This window comes from Danio rerio, chromosome 7 (genome assembly GCF_052040795.2).
Source record: "Danio rerio strain M-AB ecotype USA chromosome 7, GRCz13ab, whole genome shotgun sequence".
Taxonomy (NCBI): Eukaryota; Metazoa; Chordata; class Actinopteri; order Cypriniformes; family Danionidae; genus Danio; species Danio rerio.
In genome coordinates, this window is record NC_141027.1 from 73425930 (window position 1) to 73445800 (window position 19871).

The 19871-nt window shown below is 36.2% G+C and overlaps 1 protein-coding gene across 3 annotated transcripts in view; it reads left to right on the plus strand.

Annotated features, from left to right (window-relative positions):
* The window catches only part of sbf2 (SET binding factor 2), a 288968-nt gene extending 270901 nt beyond the window's left edge, over positions 1–18067 (plus strand). For all 3 annotated transcript variants that reach the window (XM_087262128.1, XM_087262129.1, XM_087262130.1), the window contains 7 exons: positions 1168–1295; positions 4390–4614; positions 8093–8200; positions 11908–12098; positions 13644–13731; positions 13816–13947; positions 16877–18067. In XM_087262128.1, the coding sequence (XP_087118254.1) occupies positions 1168–1295; positions 4390–4614; positions 8093–8200; positions 11908–12098; positions 13644–13731; positions 13816–13947; positions 16877–16975 (971 nt within the window). In that variant the 3' untranslated portion in view covers positions 16976–18067. The remainder of the gene's footprint in view (positions 1–1167; positions 1296–4389; positions 4615–8092; positions 8201–11907; positions 12099–13643; positions 13732–13815; positions 13948–16876) is intronic.
* Positions 18068–19871: the final 1804 nt, after the last annotated feature.

The following is a 19871-nucleotide window of genomic DNA, read 5'->3' on the forward strand; positions in this document are numbered from 1 at the left end:
GATTAATAAATCCATATGAAATCCCTTAAAGTCACGTCTCGGTTTCAGTTTCGGGCCCAAGTGAACCGCGCTCAGGCACACCTCTTCCAACGATTCAGCGCACTCACACTTCTCAAACGATCCGGGAAACGCCTGAGCACGGTATGGATGGCATAGTGTGAGTAGGCCCTTAAAAGCTGATGTAAGCAGATCATCAAAAAAAAAAAATCAGATACAGTCACAAAATCAGAATTTACCATCAAGATCTGCAGTGTAAATGCAGCCTAAGCTTTCAGTAACCCTGTTAAAGCGCTTCCGGTGAACTGTATGCAGTTACAAAAATCGCTGTTTAAGGTTTGCTTTCTTTAAAAATCAATGATCTTCACAGTCTGATTGATATACAATGTAAAGTGTATCTCAGACTGTACAAGAAGCACTGCATTGAATTCCATTTTCCCCTGCCATTTTGTGTAAATATTAACATTTATTTTTCTCCAGTATTTTCAACGGAGTTTCTGCACTAGCCTGCTTATAATGACGGCACATGCTGAAACAACTAAATCAGGGGTGTTCAAACTCGGTCCTGGAGGGCCGGTGTCCTGCATAGTTTAGCTCTAACTTCCTTCAAAACACTTACTTGGAAGTTTCTAGTACACCTAGAAAGAGCTTGATTGGCTGGTTCAGGTGTGTTGAATTGGGGTTGGAACTAAAATATGCAGGACACCGGCCCTCCAGGACCGAGTTAAATGAACCACTGAATGAATGCTTAAGTCTATTTAGCTGATTACATTTTCATTACATTACAACATCAGTGCTGTAAAAGAAACTGTATAAATAAAAGTCACATTAACCGTTCACCGGAAGCTTATCGGTAGGGGAAAAAGCACTAGCTGTGCATATACGCTATAAAGCATTTACCGTTTTATCGCCACAATTACATCATTGTGCAAATGTTTTTCAGTTGTGTTTGTCAAATAAACTTAGGTTTGAATGGCTGTGCAGTGTTACAGCTGACACGTGCAGTCTTGCTTTACCTACCTGTAACAGCCCCGATGACCCTTGCAAGCACTTCTTTTAAGTGCTGCTAGTCTTATCAGTCCTGACTCTTGATATTAAGTTTCTCTCCTGATCGTGTTACTTTGTGTAATGTGTGATTAACAACTGTTTCTTTGTGTCTCCTCACTGAAGGCACATTGTTTGAGGACAAAGGAGAAAAGCAGTCCAAGAGAGGAATCTGTATCTGGGAGTGTATCAACCGAATGCACCGCAAGGGCCCTCTTTTCTTTAACTACCTGTACAGCCCATCAGAGACAGAGGTAAGGAGTGTGTGTTGTGTGTTGTGTGTTGTGTGTTGTGTGTTGTGTGTGTGTGTGTGTGTGTGTGTGTGTGTGTGTGTGTCCCAGACTGCTCTAATGGTCTAGATCAGAGCTTTCTCCTTCTAAACAAAAACACATATGTTTCTGCAGCCCACTACAATTTGTAAACGAACTTGCTTCTTGTGATGGGTTGGTCAGCAACTTAATCAGATGCAAAACAGTTAAGTGCCTTTATTACACGGCTGTCTGGAATACTCACTTCTGATTGGTCAGTCTCAACATTCCAGTGCATGTTATTCCCAGTTTACAACCTCTAAATAACACAGGCTCATCCAGGAACTTCGAACCTTCACCTTGGTTGTCGGTGAACACGTTCAAATCCATATACTTACGCCCACATCCATATGTATCTACTTGTCTGTCACACTGTTGTTTTTGACTGTTCTCGACTGTTTGGCGTCGTCTTGTGGATGAATATGTAGGTAGTCTATGCTTTGTTTGTAGTTCGTTTCGGTTCTGTCAACTTTGCATTTTTAACTGTTTGGCGCCATCTTGTGACTAAACAATGCGTAGGTTAGTGTATACTCCATCAGCTGTTTTCATTTCAGACAGCTTTACGTTTAATTATAGAATTAAGACTAGACCTGCAAGATGGATTTTTTTTTTTTTTTTTGGAACAGTGAAGTTTTACCATACTCTTGCACAACGAATTAGCCACTAAATCAAAGTTACGAACTGCTGTGAGATTACGTGGTGAATACAGGCTTTCTGCAGGTGTTTAAGACTTTTTAATTCAAACGGTTTAAAATGTCTTAATTTTAAAATATCTTAAATTTCAGGTCCTAAAATGTCTTAATTTTAAAATATCTTAAATTTCAGGTCTTAAAATGTCTTAATTTTAAAATATCTTAAATTTCAGGTCTTAACATGTCTTTATTTTAAAATGTCTTAAATTTTGGGTCTTAAAATGTCTCAAATAATTGTCTTAAAATGTCTTAATTTTAAAATATCTTAAATTTCAGGTCTTAAAATGTCTTAATTTTAAAATATTTTAAATTTCAGGTCTTAACATGTCTTTATTTTAAAATGTCTTAAATTTTGGGTCTTAAAATGTCTCAAATAATTGTCTTAAAATGTCTTAATTTTAAAATATCTTAAATTTTAGGTCTTAAAATGTCTTAATTTTAAAATATCTTAAATTTCAGGTCTTAAAATGTCTTAATTTTAAAATATCTTAAATTTTAGGTCTTAAAATGTTTTCATTTTAAAATGTCTTAAATTTTGGGTTTTAAATTCTCCTTATTTTAAAATGTCTTAAATTTCAGCCTTTAAATGCAATTTTTAGGCCTTAAGTCTTTAAATTCACTGGAATATGGTGTTGTAGGTCTTTAATCATTTTAAACAGGTCATCATTTTGCTTTGTCCATATAAAGCTATCTAATCGGGCCAACATCCATCCTGTCACCAAAAATCGATCTCAAGAATACTTTAAGCAAAAGTTACATTTATTAACTCTATTTACCAATATGGTTTAATTATCTTTCTCACAATAACATTTAAATGTTCTCCATGTATTTTTAGATTATGTATATGGTGAGGACACAGACCTGGACAGACCTGTTTGAGAGTGACTGCATTGTAACAATTCATTATTTATTTTTCGTTATTTAGTTATACATTAAATTATGTCTAGATATTTTTACATGTATTTCATGGTGTCTGCAGGGTCTTAAATGTCATAAAATGTATTTTAAAGCTATTAAAACTTGTCTTTTTGTAAAGAAAGTTTATGCTTATAAAAAATATATGTATATAACTAGAGTGTGCATGTTTTGACACATTATTTAAAGTACGTGGCTAAGAAATAACCAAATTTGAATTGAAATAGGGCAAGTAAAAAATTCCACTGGCCATTACAAAAAAATCTTCAGCATTTTAAAAGTCTGAAATTATATTCATGATGTTAAAAAGGTCTTAAAAAGTTACATTTGACTGGTGAAAACTGCAGAAACCCTGTATTAACAATGTTATTTCTGTTAATACCAGCTGGCCGCCACCCTGCAATAATGTCACGGCCCCTATGTTGAAAACCACTCTGCGCAGAGGTTATGTTGACTACTACTTTCAAACATGCTAATGCTTTGATTACGTTCACAATGAAGAGCAGTTCACCACTATTGCATGACTGGGAAAGCATATCTTCTCACTGGCGGTCATCCTCTGACACCGTTTCAAAATGGGAAAATCAGTTCACCCATACCCCAAACAAAAACATACTTGAAGTTTAGTGAGAGCAAAGGGCTTCCAGGGTTATTTCTTCTTTCTTCCCCATTCCTTTTTTGAACACTGGCTGCACATTGTAAACTTAAGACGTCTGTAGGGTTGGGAAAGAAGTCCCATGCTTCTTCTAATTAAGCTTATGCATGTTTTTTTTTTTTTTTTTTTTGCTGTTGTTTTGAGATGGCATGTAAAATAATGGGACGATTCCCGATAAATATAAGTGAATGAGGTTTTCTGACCTGCTCAAATGCAATTGTATCATGCCAATAGCTACTGTAGGTTTGTTTAGACATAAATTATACGTTTCTTATCGGATTAGTTTGCTTACTTGAATCTAAAAGAATTTGGTCACCAGTGCCGTCCTGTAGGGTTAGTTGGGCCCACTGGTTATGGCTGCACGATAACAGAAAAAATGACAATCACGATTAATGATGACAGTTATTCCTTTGTATATATATATAATACATATCCAAACTCCACACAGAAATGCCAACTGACCCAGCCAGGGCTCGAACCAGCGACCTTCTTGCTGTTAGGCGACAGTGCTAACCACTTAGCCACCATGTCGCCCGTTTTCTCAATTGGACTTAATACATCTTGTACATATACAAGATGTGTGTACTGTATGTTTACACATGTAAATACATATGAAAATGACTGGATTCATTCTTAAGGATAAAAAGTTGTATGTTAACACATATAATGGACAGGCAATGCCTAATTCTGTCAAAGGTTCCATATTAACTAATTGACATTGCACTGATGGCGTCTTTATAAAAAATCCAAACAATAGTTTCTGTCTTTTTCTTGGTAGCCGGTGTTGAAACCTCTGATTTCAATCCCCAATCTGACAACATGGGAGTTCTACACTGGGGAGACGCTGTCCACAGGCCCGTCCTATGACTGGTGCATGCTCACTGTGCGCTCACAGAGCATGGAGGAGTCCGACACCATCGCCACCACCAAGAGGAGGATCGTCTGGCCGTGTTACAGCAGCGTCAGCCGGGCACAGCCTGATGCCATATCCAAACTCTTAGCTGTAAGTCCATATGTCTTTGTTTTTTCTTCATTTAGCTGAACCAACGCTACGAAATTCCGACAACTGCAAGCTTTACTCTCATAATGAAATTAAAAGTGCTGCAGGAAGCGTTAAAATCACAGCCGATCATCCACTTGTTCCAAATCTGTAGGTATTGAAGAATGTTGAGAAAACGACAACTATGGATGCTTTCCTCCAACATTCTTCTAAATAACTTGTTTTGATTTCAACGGTCCCACTTTATATTAAGTGTCCGTAACTACTATTTACTTACATCAAAAAATAAATACAATGTACTTACTGTGTTTATAATGTATTAGAGAACACTTGTGGTGCTTTAGAGTTGGGATAGGGGTAGAGTTATGGACAGGTTTGGTGGTATGGGTAGGTTTAAGGGTGGGTTAAGATGTAAGGGATGGTCAACAGTGTATTTACAAATGTAATTACAAAAGTTAATTACAGATGTAATTACATACATGTATTTAATCAAGCACAAGTACACAGTAAATACATGTATTTACACAATAAGTAACAAACTATTAATTCCTATGTAAGTACATATTAGTTAAGGCCACTTAATATAAAGTGGGACCATTTCAACAGAAGAAATAATTTCGTTATAGTTAGATAGACATCATATAGTTAGATAGTTATATGTTATACGTTATACAACATTATATACAGGGCTTGACATTAACACCTGTCAAATGCTGGTAGATTTCAAATGTGGCAGGTTAGACAGACACCACCACTAGCCACTTTTTCTGGTTGAAAATTATTGTTTAAATTGCCAGAGCTGCCTCGTCCCTAAAGATTACAATTTTAGTTTAAGACCGTTTGTCAATATGCGTGCAAATCCGTTCTTAGAATCAAGAAGCAGCACGATTGATGAGTGTTCACGCGAGCAAAAGAAAGCAGGTGAATGCTGAACAAGAGGATGATCAGGCACACGGTGAGACACAGGCAATCCTCGCTCACTGACGACAGTGTCGCATGCATCAAAGCAGCTGAAACGAGTGCTTAAAAGCTCCCATTTCCTTTTGCAAAACAACCTGGAAATGCAACTGTGTGATCGTAATACTTGTCGATATTGCGATATGAAAATAAGGGATATGCCCACCATGATAAGGAACCCCCCCCTAATGGTCGGTAATATGTATTAAAAATATTATTAACAAAAGTAGAATAAATATATACATTAGCAGCAAATGCATTAGCAAAAAGTTCAGCTTATTAAAATTAATAGCTGATATAATGAAATGGAATCAAGCTATCAATCTCATTAGCCGTTTTTCCACTGTATAACGTACACATTCTGATTAAAGAGCAACAAATTAATCTCTCATTTATTAGTATATATATTTTTATTTCATTAAATAAGAGATGTCATTTTAAAAATGCACACATCTAACGTTATAATGAAAGCATTCGACTGCTTTCCTTTCTTTTTATGCTCATTTAAGACAAAATTAGTTGTGTTTGGAGAAAAAAACTACCAAAATCGACATCCTTATATGTTATTATTATTAATTATGTGTGTATGTGTCCGTTTACGCGTGTACAAAATCCGTTTGGGAAACAGCGTCTGTTTATCACTGTGGAGCGCATCAGCTGACAGTCATGTACCATTATATGACGTTTTGAGGATTGTATAGGCACCTGTAATCAAAAGGAAATGGAATCGCGCCGTTTTTAATATTTATTTATAAGTGTTTTCATTCCTAAACAAAGCGAAAGCACAGAAGACTCATGTTTTACAGCAAGGGGCGACCCCTGATGGTTCGGCGATATGGGTTGCGAATAAGGAGGCTCGGCTGTTCAGAGAAAGACTGAAAATACGGTAGAAATACGGGAAAATACCTTTACGGGATGATAGCAGGATAGAACAGTAAAATACGGGAGAATCCCTGGGTAAACAGGAGGGTTGACAGGTATGGCGATCGTTTCTCTTCGAAATAGATTGGGAAAAATTGGTGCTCCTGCACCCACAGTCCTGCTGCTTTAAACAGATCTCCAGATGTTTTATATGCAGCTGCTGTTGCTACTTTCGCTTTTACCGTTCTTTGAACAGATTATTTCTGAGCCTAGCATTAACCGTGTGCATGTGATCATTCTTTCACAATCACACACAATATTCTTAACCTGCTTTCTTTTGCTTGCAGTTATTTTTGTTAATATAGTTTATTTATCATCAGTTACAGTAACATTGCTTTAATAACAGATAACTCTCCATTTATCTATAGTTAGCTGATGATCATGGACCCTTAGCCTGGACAAACTACTGTGTATAGTTTTAGATAAATGAGAATATTTTTATTAAATATCAATAGTTTTTTTAAGAACATTTTTGTTGAATAAAAAGTTTATGTATACAGCTATATTTAGCTTGTTTTGACACATTCTTTAACATTTGTGGCAAAGAAATAATAAGTTTGGTGTGGCCTGAGAAAAAAAAAGGGTAAATCCTTAGTGTCGAGACCTAAAAAGTCATGTGAAATAAAAAAGAAGGCATGTGGACATACCACAAATATTTTAAAAATGGTCATTTTTAACATGCCAAAGTCAAATTTATGCATATAAAATATATTTTCCCAACAAAAATTTGTGGCTAGTAAAATTGGCAAGTGGCTAGTAACGTTGGAAAACTACTAACCACAATGGCTGGTGATCAAAAAAGTCAAGCACTGATTATTCATAACATATAATATGTTATAAATACTATACAGTAGGTGCGGAAAGTATTCAAATCTCCTTAAATGTTTTACTCTTTGTTATATTGCAACCATTTGCTTAAATCATTTAAGTTATTTTTCCCTCAATAATGTGCACACAGCACCCCATATTGACAGAAAAACACAATTGTTGACATTTTTGCAGATTTATTAAAAAAAGAAAAAACTGTAATATCACATGGTCCTAAGTATTCAGACCCTTTGCTCGGTATTAAGTAGAAGCACCCTGATCTAATACAGTCATGAGTCTTTTCGATTTGGACATCCTCTGCCTTTCATTCTTGCAAATCCGCTCCAGTTCTGTGAGCTAGGATGCTAAACGTTGGTGGACAGCCATTTTTAGGTCTCTCCAGAGATGCTCAATTGGGTTTAAGTCAGGGCTCAAGACAGTTCAAGAACAGTCACAGAGTTGTTGTGAAGCCTCTCATTTGAATGGTTGCAATATAACAGAGTGAAAATTTAAGGGGGTCTGAATACGTTCCGTACCCACGTTATGTATAATATAGAACTACCTGAGTGCGAGTAAATGGTGACGAAATGTAATTTTTATCTCTTTAATGGATTTGTCAGAGAGTCGGTGTTTGCTACCTTTTTAAACCACAATCAGTTTCTCCCAGTCAATGTTTGATTATAACTATGAAGAGATGTCAGTGTAGACGAGCCCTGAGGAAATGCTAAGGAAGCCGAACGAAAGCAAAGAGTATGGGTTTAATTGGAATCTGTATATTGGATCTTTGTGGTTGCAGGACATTGAGAAGCTAGAAGGAGAACAGGGACAGCACTCTGAACCCTGGCACACCACTCTGGAGAAAGCGATAGACGGCATCCAGGAAGACCTCAAACAGGAGGGCAATGTGAGTGCTGTATGGTAAATGTGTACACATCTAGTTGAAGTCAGAATTATTAGCCCCCTTTTGATTTTATTTTTCTCTTTTAAATATTTCCCAAATGATTTTTAACAGAGCAAGGAAAATTTCACAGTATGTCTGATAATATTTTTTCTTCTGGAGAAAGTCTTATTTGTTTTATTTTGGCTAGAATAAAAGCAGTTTTTAATTTTTTAAAACCCATTTTTGGGACAAAATTATTAGCCCCTTTAAGCTATTTTTATTCCGATAATCTACAGAACAAACCATCGCTATACAATAACTGGCCTAATTACCCTAACCTGCCTAGTTAACCTAAATAACCTAGTTAAGCCTTCAAATGTCACTTTAAGCTGAATAAAAGTGTTTTGAAAAATACCAAGTAAAATATTATTTACTGTAATCATGGCAAAGATAAAATAAATCAGTTATTAAAAATGAGTTTTTAAAACTATTATACAGGGGCACTAATAATTCAGGGGGGCTAATAATTTTGACTTCAGCTGTATGCCTGTTTCACATCACACACACACAAACAATGCAGTTTTAACAGCCCATATTAACATTTCTGTAGTCACAGTAAATGTCAGAATTAATGAATCTGTTGTGATAAAAAAAAAAAAATCTTCACACAATGATGTAATGATGAACAGTTCTCATCTTTCTTCAAATAAAAAAAAAGGAAATATTGTGTCAATTAAATTGATCCTGAACAGAGGCTGGCAGAATGTCAAGGATATGAACACAATACACACACAGGAGTATGGGAAAGCTGACTAATGTGCGCCAGGCATTGGAACCAGCATACAATAGAGGAATTAACAACCTACGTCACACATGACGTCACACTGGCTCCCGGTTGCAAAAAGAGACCGGTTGGAATAGCAAACATGTTGTGTTTTGCTGTAGTATGCCAAAGTCTAAAAATAGAAAACTTAACTTTTACCGTACACCACACTGCTTTTAATGCCAACCGCAGATGTCTTTGGCTAAAAGGGAGCTGAATGGAGTGAGAACCGAATTACAAATGCTGGACTCTGCTGTCCTCATGTTATATCAGGTAGTTCATGCTATGCTGAATTATACACATCACTCATTTTTGATTGCAGCAATGATTTCAACAAAAACAGTTAAATATGGTGAATTAAACTGCAGACACTGAATGCTAAGAATGAAATGTAAAAGTGTAAGTTCACATACCCTGCATCGGATTCTATTCCCTCACTGTAATTGCTTGCGCTCCCGTTTTTACTGCAACCTCGCTGCCTGCGCATCTTGAATGTTTACAAACATGGTAATTCGTCCAACATCCACAACCATCTGTCTTTATATTCTGTTCTTTGTTTGTCATAATGTACTCTGTATATTAATGTCACACAGCATTCTAGATTCTGGCTCTCACTTCTACATGTAAAAAAATATTTGTGTTGTTTGTTCAAACAACTTATTTAAAATGAGCTAAAACAACACAATTCTTGAGTTTTTTCTCTTTTTTTTTTGAAGGACAACTTCATTTTTTTTGTTTAATCTACTAAAAATTGTAAAAAAAAAAAATAATAATAATAAATAAATAATAAAAATAAAAAACATTCATTTAACTTAACCTATTAGCCAGCACTCAGCACTTTACACCTACCTAACTTTAAAAAGTAACAGTCCTTGACCCCAGTGAGCAGCAAATAAAAATTAGGTATCATTGGAAAGGAGACACTTTTAGCCACGATAGTCCATCTATCTAGTTTTAACGATAAAAAATAAGGTTATACATGCAAAACTAATGAGAAACAAAAATTCTACTGTGTTCAGTATTTGTTTTGTCATTTACAAACAAAGGACAGCATTCTTGTAATAGCCGAGAAAAAATACTGTATGTCTTGAAAGCCAAGTGTCTTCTTGTCCGAGTCTTCAATTTGTGAAACAGTGACTGTGATTTGTCGAAACACCTCTCAAAATGCTTGCTATAGATGCGAATAATTGGGAAAAAAATTGTTTTGTTCTGATTTTAAAGTTTTGGAGTTTTTTGAAGTTTTGGAGGCAGTGTGTATATGCGTTTGAACGACCTGAGGTCGATTTTATTTATTAACATGCAAAAATGTCAGATGTAATTGCAGGGGCGCCCCCAAGGGGTGGCCAGGGGTGGCCACGGCCACCCTTGTGTAAACTCTGGCCACCCCTGTGGCCACCCCAATATGATAGTTGCTGATATTATTAATTTAAATGTATTTACTTAAATTCACAATACTTCAATAAATAAATTAATAAATAAAATGCAGCCACTAAATTATTGTGGATTGATCAGCGCCACTGACGAAGCTGATTCACTGAGATTGCACACTTTTTATTAAGAAATTATTATTTTTGAAATGAGAAAGTTGTGTTTCATCTGATTGAAAACCACAAATCCAAAATAAATAACTAGATACATTTTGAAATCTGCTTTTCAAAATTTTGTTGGGTTTTGTTTGGTTTATTAATTCATTAATTAATCATATTCATTATTCATAATTCATTAATGTTAGACATGGCATATATTGTATGTTGTACAAGAAATAACTTACCGGAAAGAGGTTTTAGACTAAATATTGATTTTTATTTGGTTTGCACTTGTACTTGCGGAATAAATTACAATATTTCAAGAGTAATTATTGGAATTCATTAAAACTTCATTATTTATTTTACCAAAAACAAAAATATAACATTACTCCTTATTCACAATATATACACAATTCATAATTTTTTTGTGTGCCACCACAAGATTTGTTGTGGCCTTACTTGGCCACCCCTAAGAAAATTTTCTGGGGGCGCCACTGTGTAATTGTGCTATGAGCATAACATTGAATCTAGAGCATTTAATGAGTTTTATTTTATCCAAAACTGCAACTTTTGATAATTCAGCAATTAAACCGAAGCAGACGAAGGATTTCATCCAAACTAAAAGATATAGGTATAACTAAAAGATAAAGACTTCCTCCAGAATAAAAACAGTATAACAAATGCCCTTGGTCTGTTTAAATTCACTTGGGTAATATTTGTTAATGATTTAGGGCTAAAAATTTGCGCTGTATGTCAACTGTATGCATGAAAAGTCTGTCAGCAAAAACAAAACCGCGATCTTTACCAGAGGAACACTTTTTAGTTCCTGGAGCTATTGGTAGCCTTTAAAGCCAACAACAATTCTCAGATCCTGCAGTTTGAACACACCAAAAATTGAGTAAAGGCTCTTGGGCTGCATGATATTGGAAAAATCTGACATTGTGATATTTTGTTTTGCTGCAATATGAATACAATTTCACCCCATGATGTGAATAGCTCCATTTGGAAAGATTTCCTCCTTTCAGATCGACTCAGATAATCAAGTCATTTTTTTACGCAGTGCATCTCCATACATTATTAAAAATGTACAAGCGAAAATAAATAAATCAACAGTGCTTTATGGTTTTCCAACAGTATTCAAGTGCAGATGAACTATCAAACGTAAAACAACACGGTCATCATTGTGTAAATAATGTAAAAATAATCATACCTCTTCATCTTTAATAAATAGTCAAATCCTGCGATGTGATTATTACAGACAAACATGTTAGGATATCGATGCTGAAAGATAAATTGTTCAGCCCTAGTACAAGCATTAAAAAGTAGCAAAGTGATTTATTCCTAATGTCCTGACCTCATCTGCTGTACGTTTAATTTCGCAGCTGCGGAAACAGTCATTGTCCATCTCTGGATTGGTCCCCACATCTAACCTGCAGGCCTATCAGAGACGCTCCATGCTACACCTGCCCGACGGCGGCCTTGGAGAGGACAATAGCCCTGCTGCAGTCAACGGTGTTCATCGACGCGCAGCCACGCTCTACAATCAGTTTACCCCGAAGAATGAAGACAATAGGTAACTATTAAGGCTGCATTATATATTTGAATCTGCTGTTTATGAAAGTGTGAGAACCCTGAATGTTATATTACTATAAATATTGCAAAGCCATCGTATATTTTATATATAAATATCGTATGGGTGCAATTCCAAGTCTGCCTCACTCAGGTGAGTGGGCTTGACAAACCACCTGTAGTTACACTCCTCTCTCTATAAAAAAAAAAACACTCATCTTCCTTACTCTAGCGCTTTATTCTCTGAGCACAAACAGTTCCTGTGCAGAACTAGAACTTCTTGTGTGTATTGCCTCTTATTGTTGAATCGCTAAATGCCTCCTCAATTGTACAGTAAGTCGCTTTGGACAAAAGTGTCTGCTAAGTGTAAATGTTATGTAAATATTAGTGCTGTCAAAATTAGCATGTTAACGCACACAATTAATTTGAAATATTGAACGCGTTTAAAAATTAACGCAATTAACGCAGTTGCTGTTTGTTTTTTCATGTTGTGGTCGACGTGTTCAACATGCAAAGAAATTTGGATAAGACCAAGGAAGCACTTAAGAAGGAAAGTTTTAGTATAAAACAATGTCGCATCACCAGGCTATCCATCGTTTCCTCCAGAGTTTATTTAATTTCGTATGTTTCATTTTTGAAACTTTCGACTTTTGTTTTAACGGAATTTGATACTACACTCAGCATTTCGGGACTTGGTGGTCGTTTAAGGTAATCAAAAATCGCTGTTTACATGATAGACTCTTAATAAGAGTATCATATTAATCATATTAAAAGTGGAGTATTGATGTCCACGTAAATGTATCAGTGAAAGTGCCAGATGATGTCGCAAGCTGTCAAAGACAGCGCATTCATCTGCCTTTAAGTTGATTCCCTGAGCCCTCAAATGTTTCATTAAGTTTGACGTGTTTCCCCCTTAAACGAAACTTTTGTAAAGCGTCTGCTTCACGTTGCTGTGTCAGAATCCTTGGTGAAGTATAGCCATACTTTAGAAAGCTTAGTTTAAGCAAATTTGATGAACTTAATCATGCGTGTTGAATCTGAAGGGAGTCGCTCCCAGAGTTTCCGATAACGCCGTTCGTATCTTTCAAAGTTGTTTTAATGTTTATAGTTGGTGTGACCAAACAGCACTAACATGCTTGTGTTTTTATTTCTGTAGTAAATATGGCTGTCAAGCCAGGATCTTGATGGTTTATTGTGGGTGTGTTGTTTACATGAAGAAATCTGTTACAAGTTAAACAAAAATTCTAATAAACAATTATATTTTGAATTTAAATAGTTTTTGTCTTGCGTTTAAATAAATTTTACATTTGAATAGCCAAAATGACAAGTTTCAGTCTTTTAAATGTGATTAATCATGATTAATTGCAAAAAAAAGTGTGATTGATTAGTTCATTCCTTTAATCGATTGACAGCACTAGTAAATATATATTATGAATATAGTATGAATATCACATTTTAACAGTATCCTGCATGCAGCCCTAGAAACTATGACAGAATACAGCTTTGAAACTGACAAAGTAAACAAGCCATCAATTCATTATTTGTGTAGATCATTTGAGGGAATCCTGTACAAGCGAGGAGCGTTACTTAAAGCTTGGAAAGCTAGATGGTTCGTTCTGGACACAACAAAGCATCAGGTCAGTGGTTTATTACCTTTTTTTTTTACTTGAGCTTCATTCCTGCATGTACTTGTTATTGATTATCAGTGACTCTGTCTGTAGCTGAGGTATTACGAGACGGATGAGGACACAAGCTGCCGTGGCTTTATTGACCTTGCCGATGTGGAATCTGTCCTGATTGCCGCACCAACCATAGGAGCCCCCAAACACATCAGCGAAAAGGCTTTCTTCGATGTAAGTATTTCACCCTCGTCACAAGCCATCACAGTGATAAGGGCTACGAACATTACCCTCAAACGTGACTTTAGGTGCCGTTTTCAGTAATGCGTTTTTAATTTTGAAATACATACTGTAAGTTTTGTTTACACTTTTTATAGTTTACACTGGATCGTATGGCTACGTTTGATTTTTTTGTTTGTTTTTTTAATTTCAGTCTGCCATTTTCACTGAACATATCGTATACTAAACCGTGACCCTAAAACCATTATACGAACCAAACTGCGAGCTATTGCTGCATCCCTATTAGTCACATGGTTTATGTCATCGGTTCCCAAAAGGGGGTTCCTGGCCCACAAGGGGGCCTCAGCGAGAAAACAACCATGTTGCCTTAGTTAATTTTAACATTAGTTAACATTAACAGTTAAATGAATCTTTAATTAAACATACCTGCACTTAAATATACACTAACCTGCACATTATTCAGTCACAAGATGGCGCCAAACAATCAAAAACGCAAAGCTGACAGAAACAGAACCAGCTGAATAAAGCATATACTAACCTACATATTATTCATTCACATGATGGCTCAAAACAGTCAAAAACACAGCATGACAGACAAGCAGATACACATGAATGTGGATGTAAGTACATTACCTGACAAAAGTCTTGTCGTCGATCCCAGTTGTAAGAGCAACAAATCATAACTTGACTTCTAGTTGATCATTTGGAATAGTGGCAGAAGGTGGATTTTTCAGATGAATCATCTGTTGAGCTGCATCCCCATCATCACAAATACTGCAGAAGACCTACTGGAACCCGCATGGACACAAGATTCCCACAGATATCAGTCAAGTTTGGTGAAGGAAAAATCATGGTTTGGGGTTACATTCAGTAAGGGGGTGTGCGAGAGATTGGCAGTGCGGATGGCAACATCATCAGCCTGAGTTATCAAGACATTTGTGCTGCACATTACAAACCACCGGAGAGGGGAAATTTTTCAGCAGGATAGCGCTGCTCCTCATACTTCAGCCTCCACATCAAAGTTCCTGAAAGCAAAGAAGGTCAAGGTGCTCCAGGGTTGGCCAGCCCAGTCACCAGATATAAACATGAGTGAGCATGTCTGGGGTAAGATGAAGGAGGCATTGAAGATGAATCCAAAGAATCTTGATGAACTCTGGGAGTCCTGCAGGAACGCTTTCTTTGCCATTCCAGATGACTTTAATAATAAGTGATTTGAGTCATTGCAGAGATGTATGGATGCAGTCCTCCAAGCTCATGATGGAGTCATACACAATATCCATTCTGTTTCCACTGCAGCATGACTTTATATTCTATACTGTTCATTATTTCTATTAAGTGACAAGACTTTTGTCCAAGCAAAGTCAGACCTTACTGTCCTAATCAAATAATAAAAAATCAAGCCATGATCATTATTTATTTTGGTAAAATAAGTGTAATCTAGAGGCCTTTGCCTTTCATATTAGCCACTTCTGATACCAAATGATCAGCTAGAAATCAATCTATCTATCCATTACGGATGCTCATAATAATTGATTACCCGTTAACCGAAAGGGTGTGTTTGTAACAGATTAATGGTATCAGTTAAACGATTAAAAATATGATTTTATATATTTTTAGTTTGGCTGCAAAAGGGGCTGATTGAATGTGCTTTTTGCGTTAAGAGGGGCATCTTTTGAATAGTTTACTAAAAGCCGCAATTGTTTTGCAAGTGGCTCATCCCAGAGCAACAGTTTGTGTTGTCAAGACAACTACAGAGAACTTTTAAAGACGTAGGAGAGACTAGTGCTCGCTTTTTCAAGATATCCAGAGCTGTATGAATTTACAAATCTTGAATATCACAATAGTATTAAATATTACAATTGTTACAACATAGACGGCAACACTCTTGCATAATCAATACCCAGCTGGTTCAGTCGTTTCATAGTGACATAAAATAGAGGGCCGCGCCTTTTTTCCTTGCCAGCATAAAAAGAGCGAGGTGCCCCTCATGTTTTTGGAATGGAAAATCACGTTTGCTGTGATCAGACATATTTGTTAACTTGTGGGACGATAACGTATGACCCCACGCGCCTGATGACATATTTGCTAAAGAAGCAAAATGGAAAAAGAATATTGCTGTTTGATACAGACGAGTTGATGCCAAACCAGCGCTGATGATCGCCTCCTAGATCTGCGTTCAACACAACAAATATGCTTTAGCTTTCATTTTACTGCTTATAAAGCATGTATGCACATTAATGCAATATCATATTTAAACAACAAAACTGTTAACATATGCGCGCATTGTCACTGTCTTTTCATCATGCAGCGCGCACACTTGAAACACGAGTAAGAGGAAATATCAAGACATAATCTTTAAAATAATGATTTCTGTTAAAAATGTAAAGGTTTTGTGATATAATAATAACAGCGGGGCATTAAATAAATGCATATTTTCCGTGGAGTGAGCGATTTGAGGAAGTCTGCAATTTTTATTTGACGGAAGTAAAAAACAAATGATTGGGAAAAAAACAACCTATATGCTGGTTCTTAAAAAGGATCAGTCAGTGTTTTCGTTTTGTTCTCTAAATGAATTTTTGAAGTGAAAATAATTCAGGGCAGGCCTATTTATTTATTAATTTTATTTATTTTCTGTTTTTCTATGCCGTTGAAAAGAAAAAGATCCTCTGTTGTTATGTTCTGTTGTTAATATGCTAGCATGTTAAAATAAATCAGTATTTTAAAATGCAAAATTTTATGTGTCAGACTGATAGACACGTCAATTTGTTTAAAAAAAAAAAATAATAATTAAATTGTATAAATTGTTGACCAGTTAACCGTTAATAACCGATTAACTAGCTGCGTTTGTCAGTTAGCAAATTAACCGAAATGAGCATCTCTACTATCCATCCACCCATCTATCTCTCTCTCTCTCTCTCCGCAGCTGAAGACCAATAAACGGGTGTACAACTTCTGTGCAGCGGATGCGCCGAGCGCTCAGCTGTGGATTGATAAGATCCAGAGCTGCATCTCAGACGCCTGAAGCCCCTCCCTGGGTTTCACAGCACCACCTCTCACTGTGCAATTAGTAGGAGCGTAGTAAAGCCTTCAGTGCCTGTTGAAAAAACCCAAAAGACTGGTAAGAAACACTGCAGTGGAGAACTTCAACAAGGAGCTGCGTTTACTGTGCTCAAAAACAACGAAACAAGCACTGCTTAAAACGACGCAACGCACTACACTTGCTGAACTAACTGCAACATGCGAAATAAGTCAAAAAGCAATAGCACAAATCTTTAAACTCGGGGGTCAAGAAGCGTTCCTAATAAATAAATAAATACTGTTGCTGCTGATAGATTTGCAAAACGACTACCAAAATCTGACGACTATATTTCGGACGATGCACAATGTGTTAAAAGCAATTGATTTGCACTTAAAGATATGCACTCAGTACTGGTTTTTACTAGCTAGAACAACTAGGCATTACATTTTAACTACATATATAAACGCTTGGAGCAGACGACTCTAATGTGCAAAGTATTGTTTTTTAATATATATATTTGCAACATTGGTTCAGTGTGAATGTTCTGCTCGTGCATAAGAGTTACGTTGTTTTGTAAGTTATTTTTTAATACGTTAAAAGCATCAAGTGCGTGTTTTTGTGTGTGTGTGTGTGTTGAATGGAGAGATGGATGTACATATTTTACAGTTGCAGCTTTTTATACTCTGCTGAAATATGTCTTTCTAACCTTTTATTCTAACTTGAAGTAAACACTCATATTTATACTTAAAGATTACAGATCATTTACGGACCAAGCGAAGCACTTCCTGCCAGAGATGGTTATTAATAAGCCGTCGTGCTTGAAATGAAGGGAAGAACACTATATTTGTCTGTTCTCGGTGTGATGTTGATGGCTTTATGAGGCACTAAGGTTTTAACTGTTTTGATGGTGTGTCTGTAAGAATTTAAAAGCAAAAAACTACAAGTAAATCAGACAAGATGTCTGTTACTAAAATGATGTTACTGTATGTACAATACGTTGTGGTGCCACTAATGTTTTTTTTTTGGTTTGTTTACTGATTTTTGCTTATTTTATTTGAACTTTTTGCTGTTATTTGAAATAAATTTTGAAATCCACTTTTTAGACTGTTTGGAGTTTTTTTTTCAACCCAGGCTCATTCTGAAAACGTACCACTATATACGTTTGTGTATATACTTTTTTTTTTTTGTCGTTTTTTGTTTTAGCGAATCCACCAGAGGCCGCTGTGTACGCTTTTTGAGATGTCAAATTTCTCTCGCAAGTGTCATTCACGCCTGCAGTTCTTGCGTAAATTCACCAGAGGGCACTGTCCACTGACTGACCGATTAACTCACCCACCCTCCTCCTTCCCTAAACCCAACCGATAGTGTTTTAAAAGCACCGATTGAGCCGCCCACTCCCTTTTCTTAGCCCAACCAATTGTTTTTAAAAAGCAATCCAAAAATAGGAAGCCCTTGCCAGATTTTTTCCACGTTTCAGATTTTACCACATTCTCATCCTGTTACTTACTTGTTTAATTATTTTTTGGCTTCTGATTTTGTCTTACCTGCTTTCTGGAACCGTTCTTCGCCAGACTCAAACCCTGTATTCGTGGTCAACTGCTCTCTGCGTCTCAAGTCCACCAACGTACATGGTGAGTTACTGGACAAACTGGTAACAGCGGAAAAGCCGTCCTTACGGAGTTAAGCGGTCAGCTGGTGAGTGCAAAAAGGAACGAGGCCATAACCACCCTGTACATTCATTTTAGAGATGAAATGCAGCCATACGTACATTTATCTATCTATCTATCTATCTATCTATCTATCTATCTATCTATCTATCTATCTATCTATCTATCTATCTATCTATCTATCTATCTATCTATCTATCTATCTATCTATCTATCTATCTATCTATCTATCTATCTATCTATCTATCTATCTATCTATCTATCTATCTATCTATCTATCTATCTATACATCCATCCATCCAATCTACCTATCCATCCATCCATCTATCTATCCATCCATCCATCTATCTATCCATCCATCCATCCATCCATATATCTCTCTAATCTACCCATCCATCCATCTATATATCCATCCATCCATCCATCTTTCTAATCTACCTATCCATCCATCTATCTATCCATCCATCCATCCATCTATCTCTCTAATCTACCCATCCGTCTGTCTGTCTGTCTGTCTGTCTGTCTATCTATCTATCTATCTATCTATCTATCTATCTATCTATCTATCTATCTATCTATCTATCTATCTATCCATCTATACATCTATCTATACATCCATACATCCAACCATCCATCCATCCATCCATCCATCCATCCATCCATCTATCTATCTATCTATCTATCTATCTATCTATCTATCTATCTATCTATCTATCTATCTATCTATCTATCTATCTATCTATCTATCTATCTATCTATCTATCTATCTATCTATCTAATCTACCCATCCATACATCCATCCATCCATCCATCCATCCATCAATTCATCCATCCATCTATATATCCATCCATCCATCCATCCATCCATCCATCCATCCATCCATCCATCCATCCATCCATCCATCCATCCATCCATCCATCCATCCATCCATCCATCCATCCATCTATCTATCTATCTATCTATCTATCTATCTCTCTAATCTACCCATCCATCCATCCATCCATCAATTCATCCATCCATCTATATATCCATCCATCCATCCATCCATCTTTCTAATCTACCTATCCATCTATCTATCCATCCATCCATCTATCTCTCTAATCTACCCATCCGTCTGTCTGTCTGTCTGTCTGTCTGTCTGTCTACCTATATATATATATATATAAATTGAATTCTTAGGTGAAAATTACTTAAAGGGATTGTTAACCTAACAAGATATTCTGAAGAATGT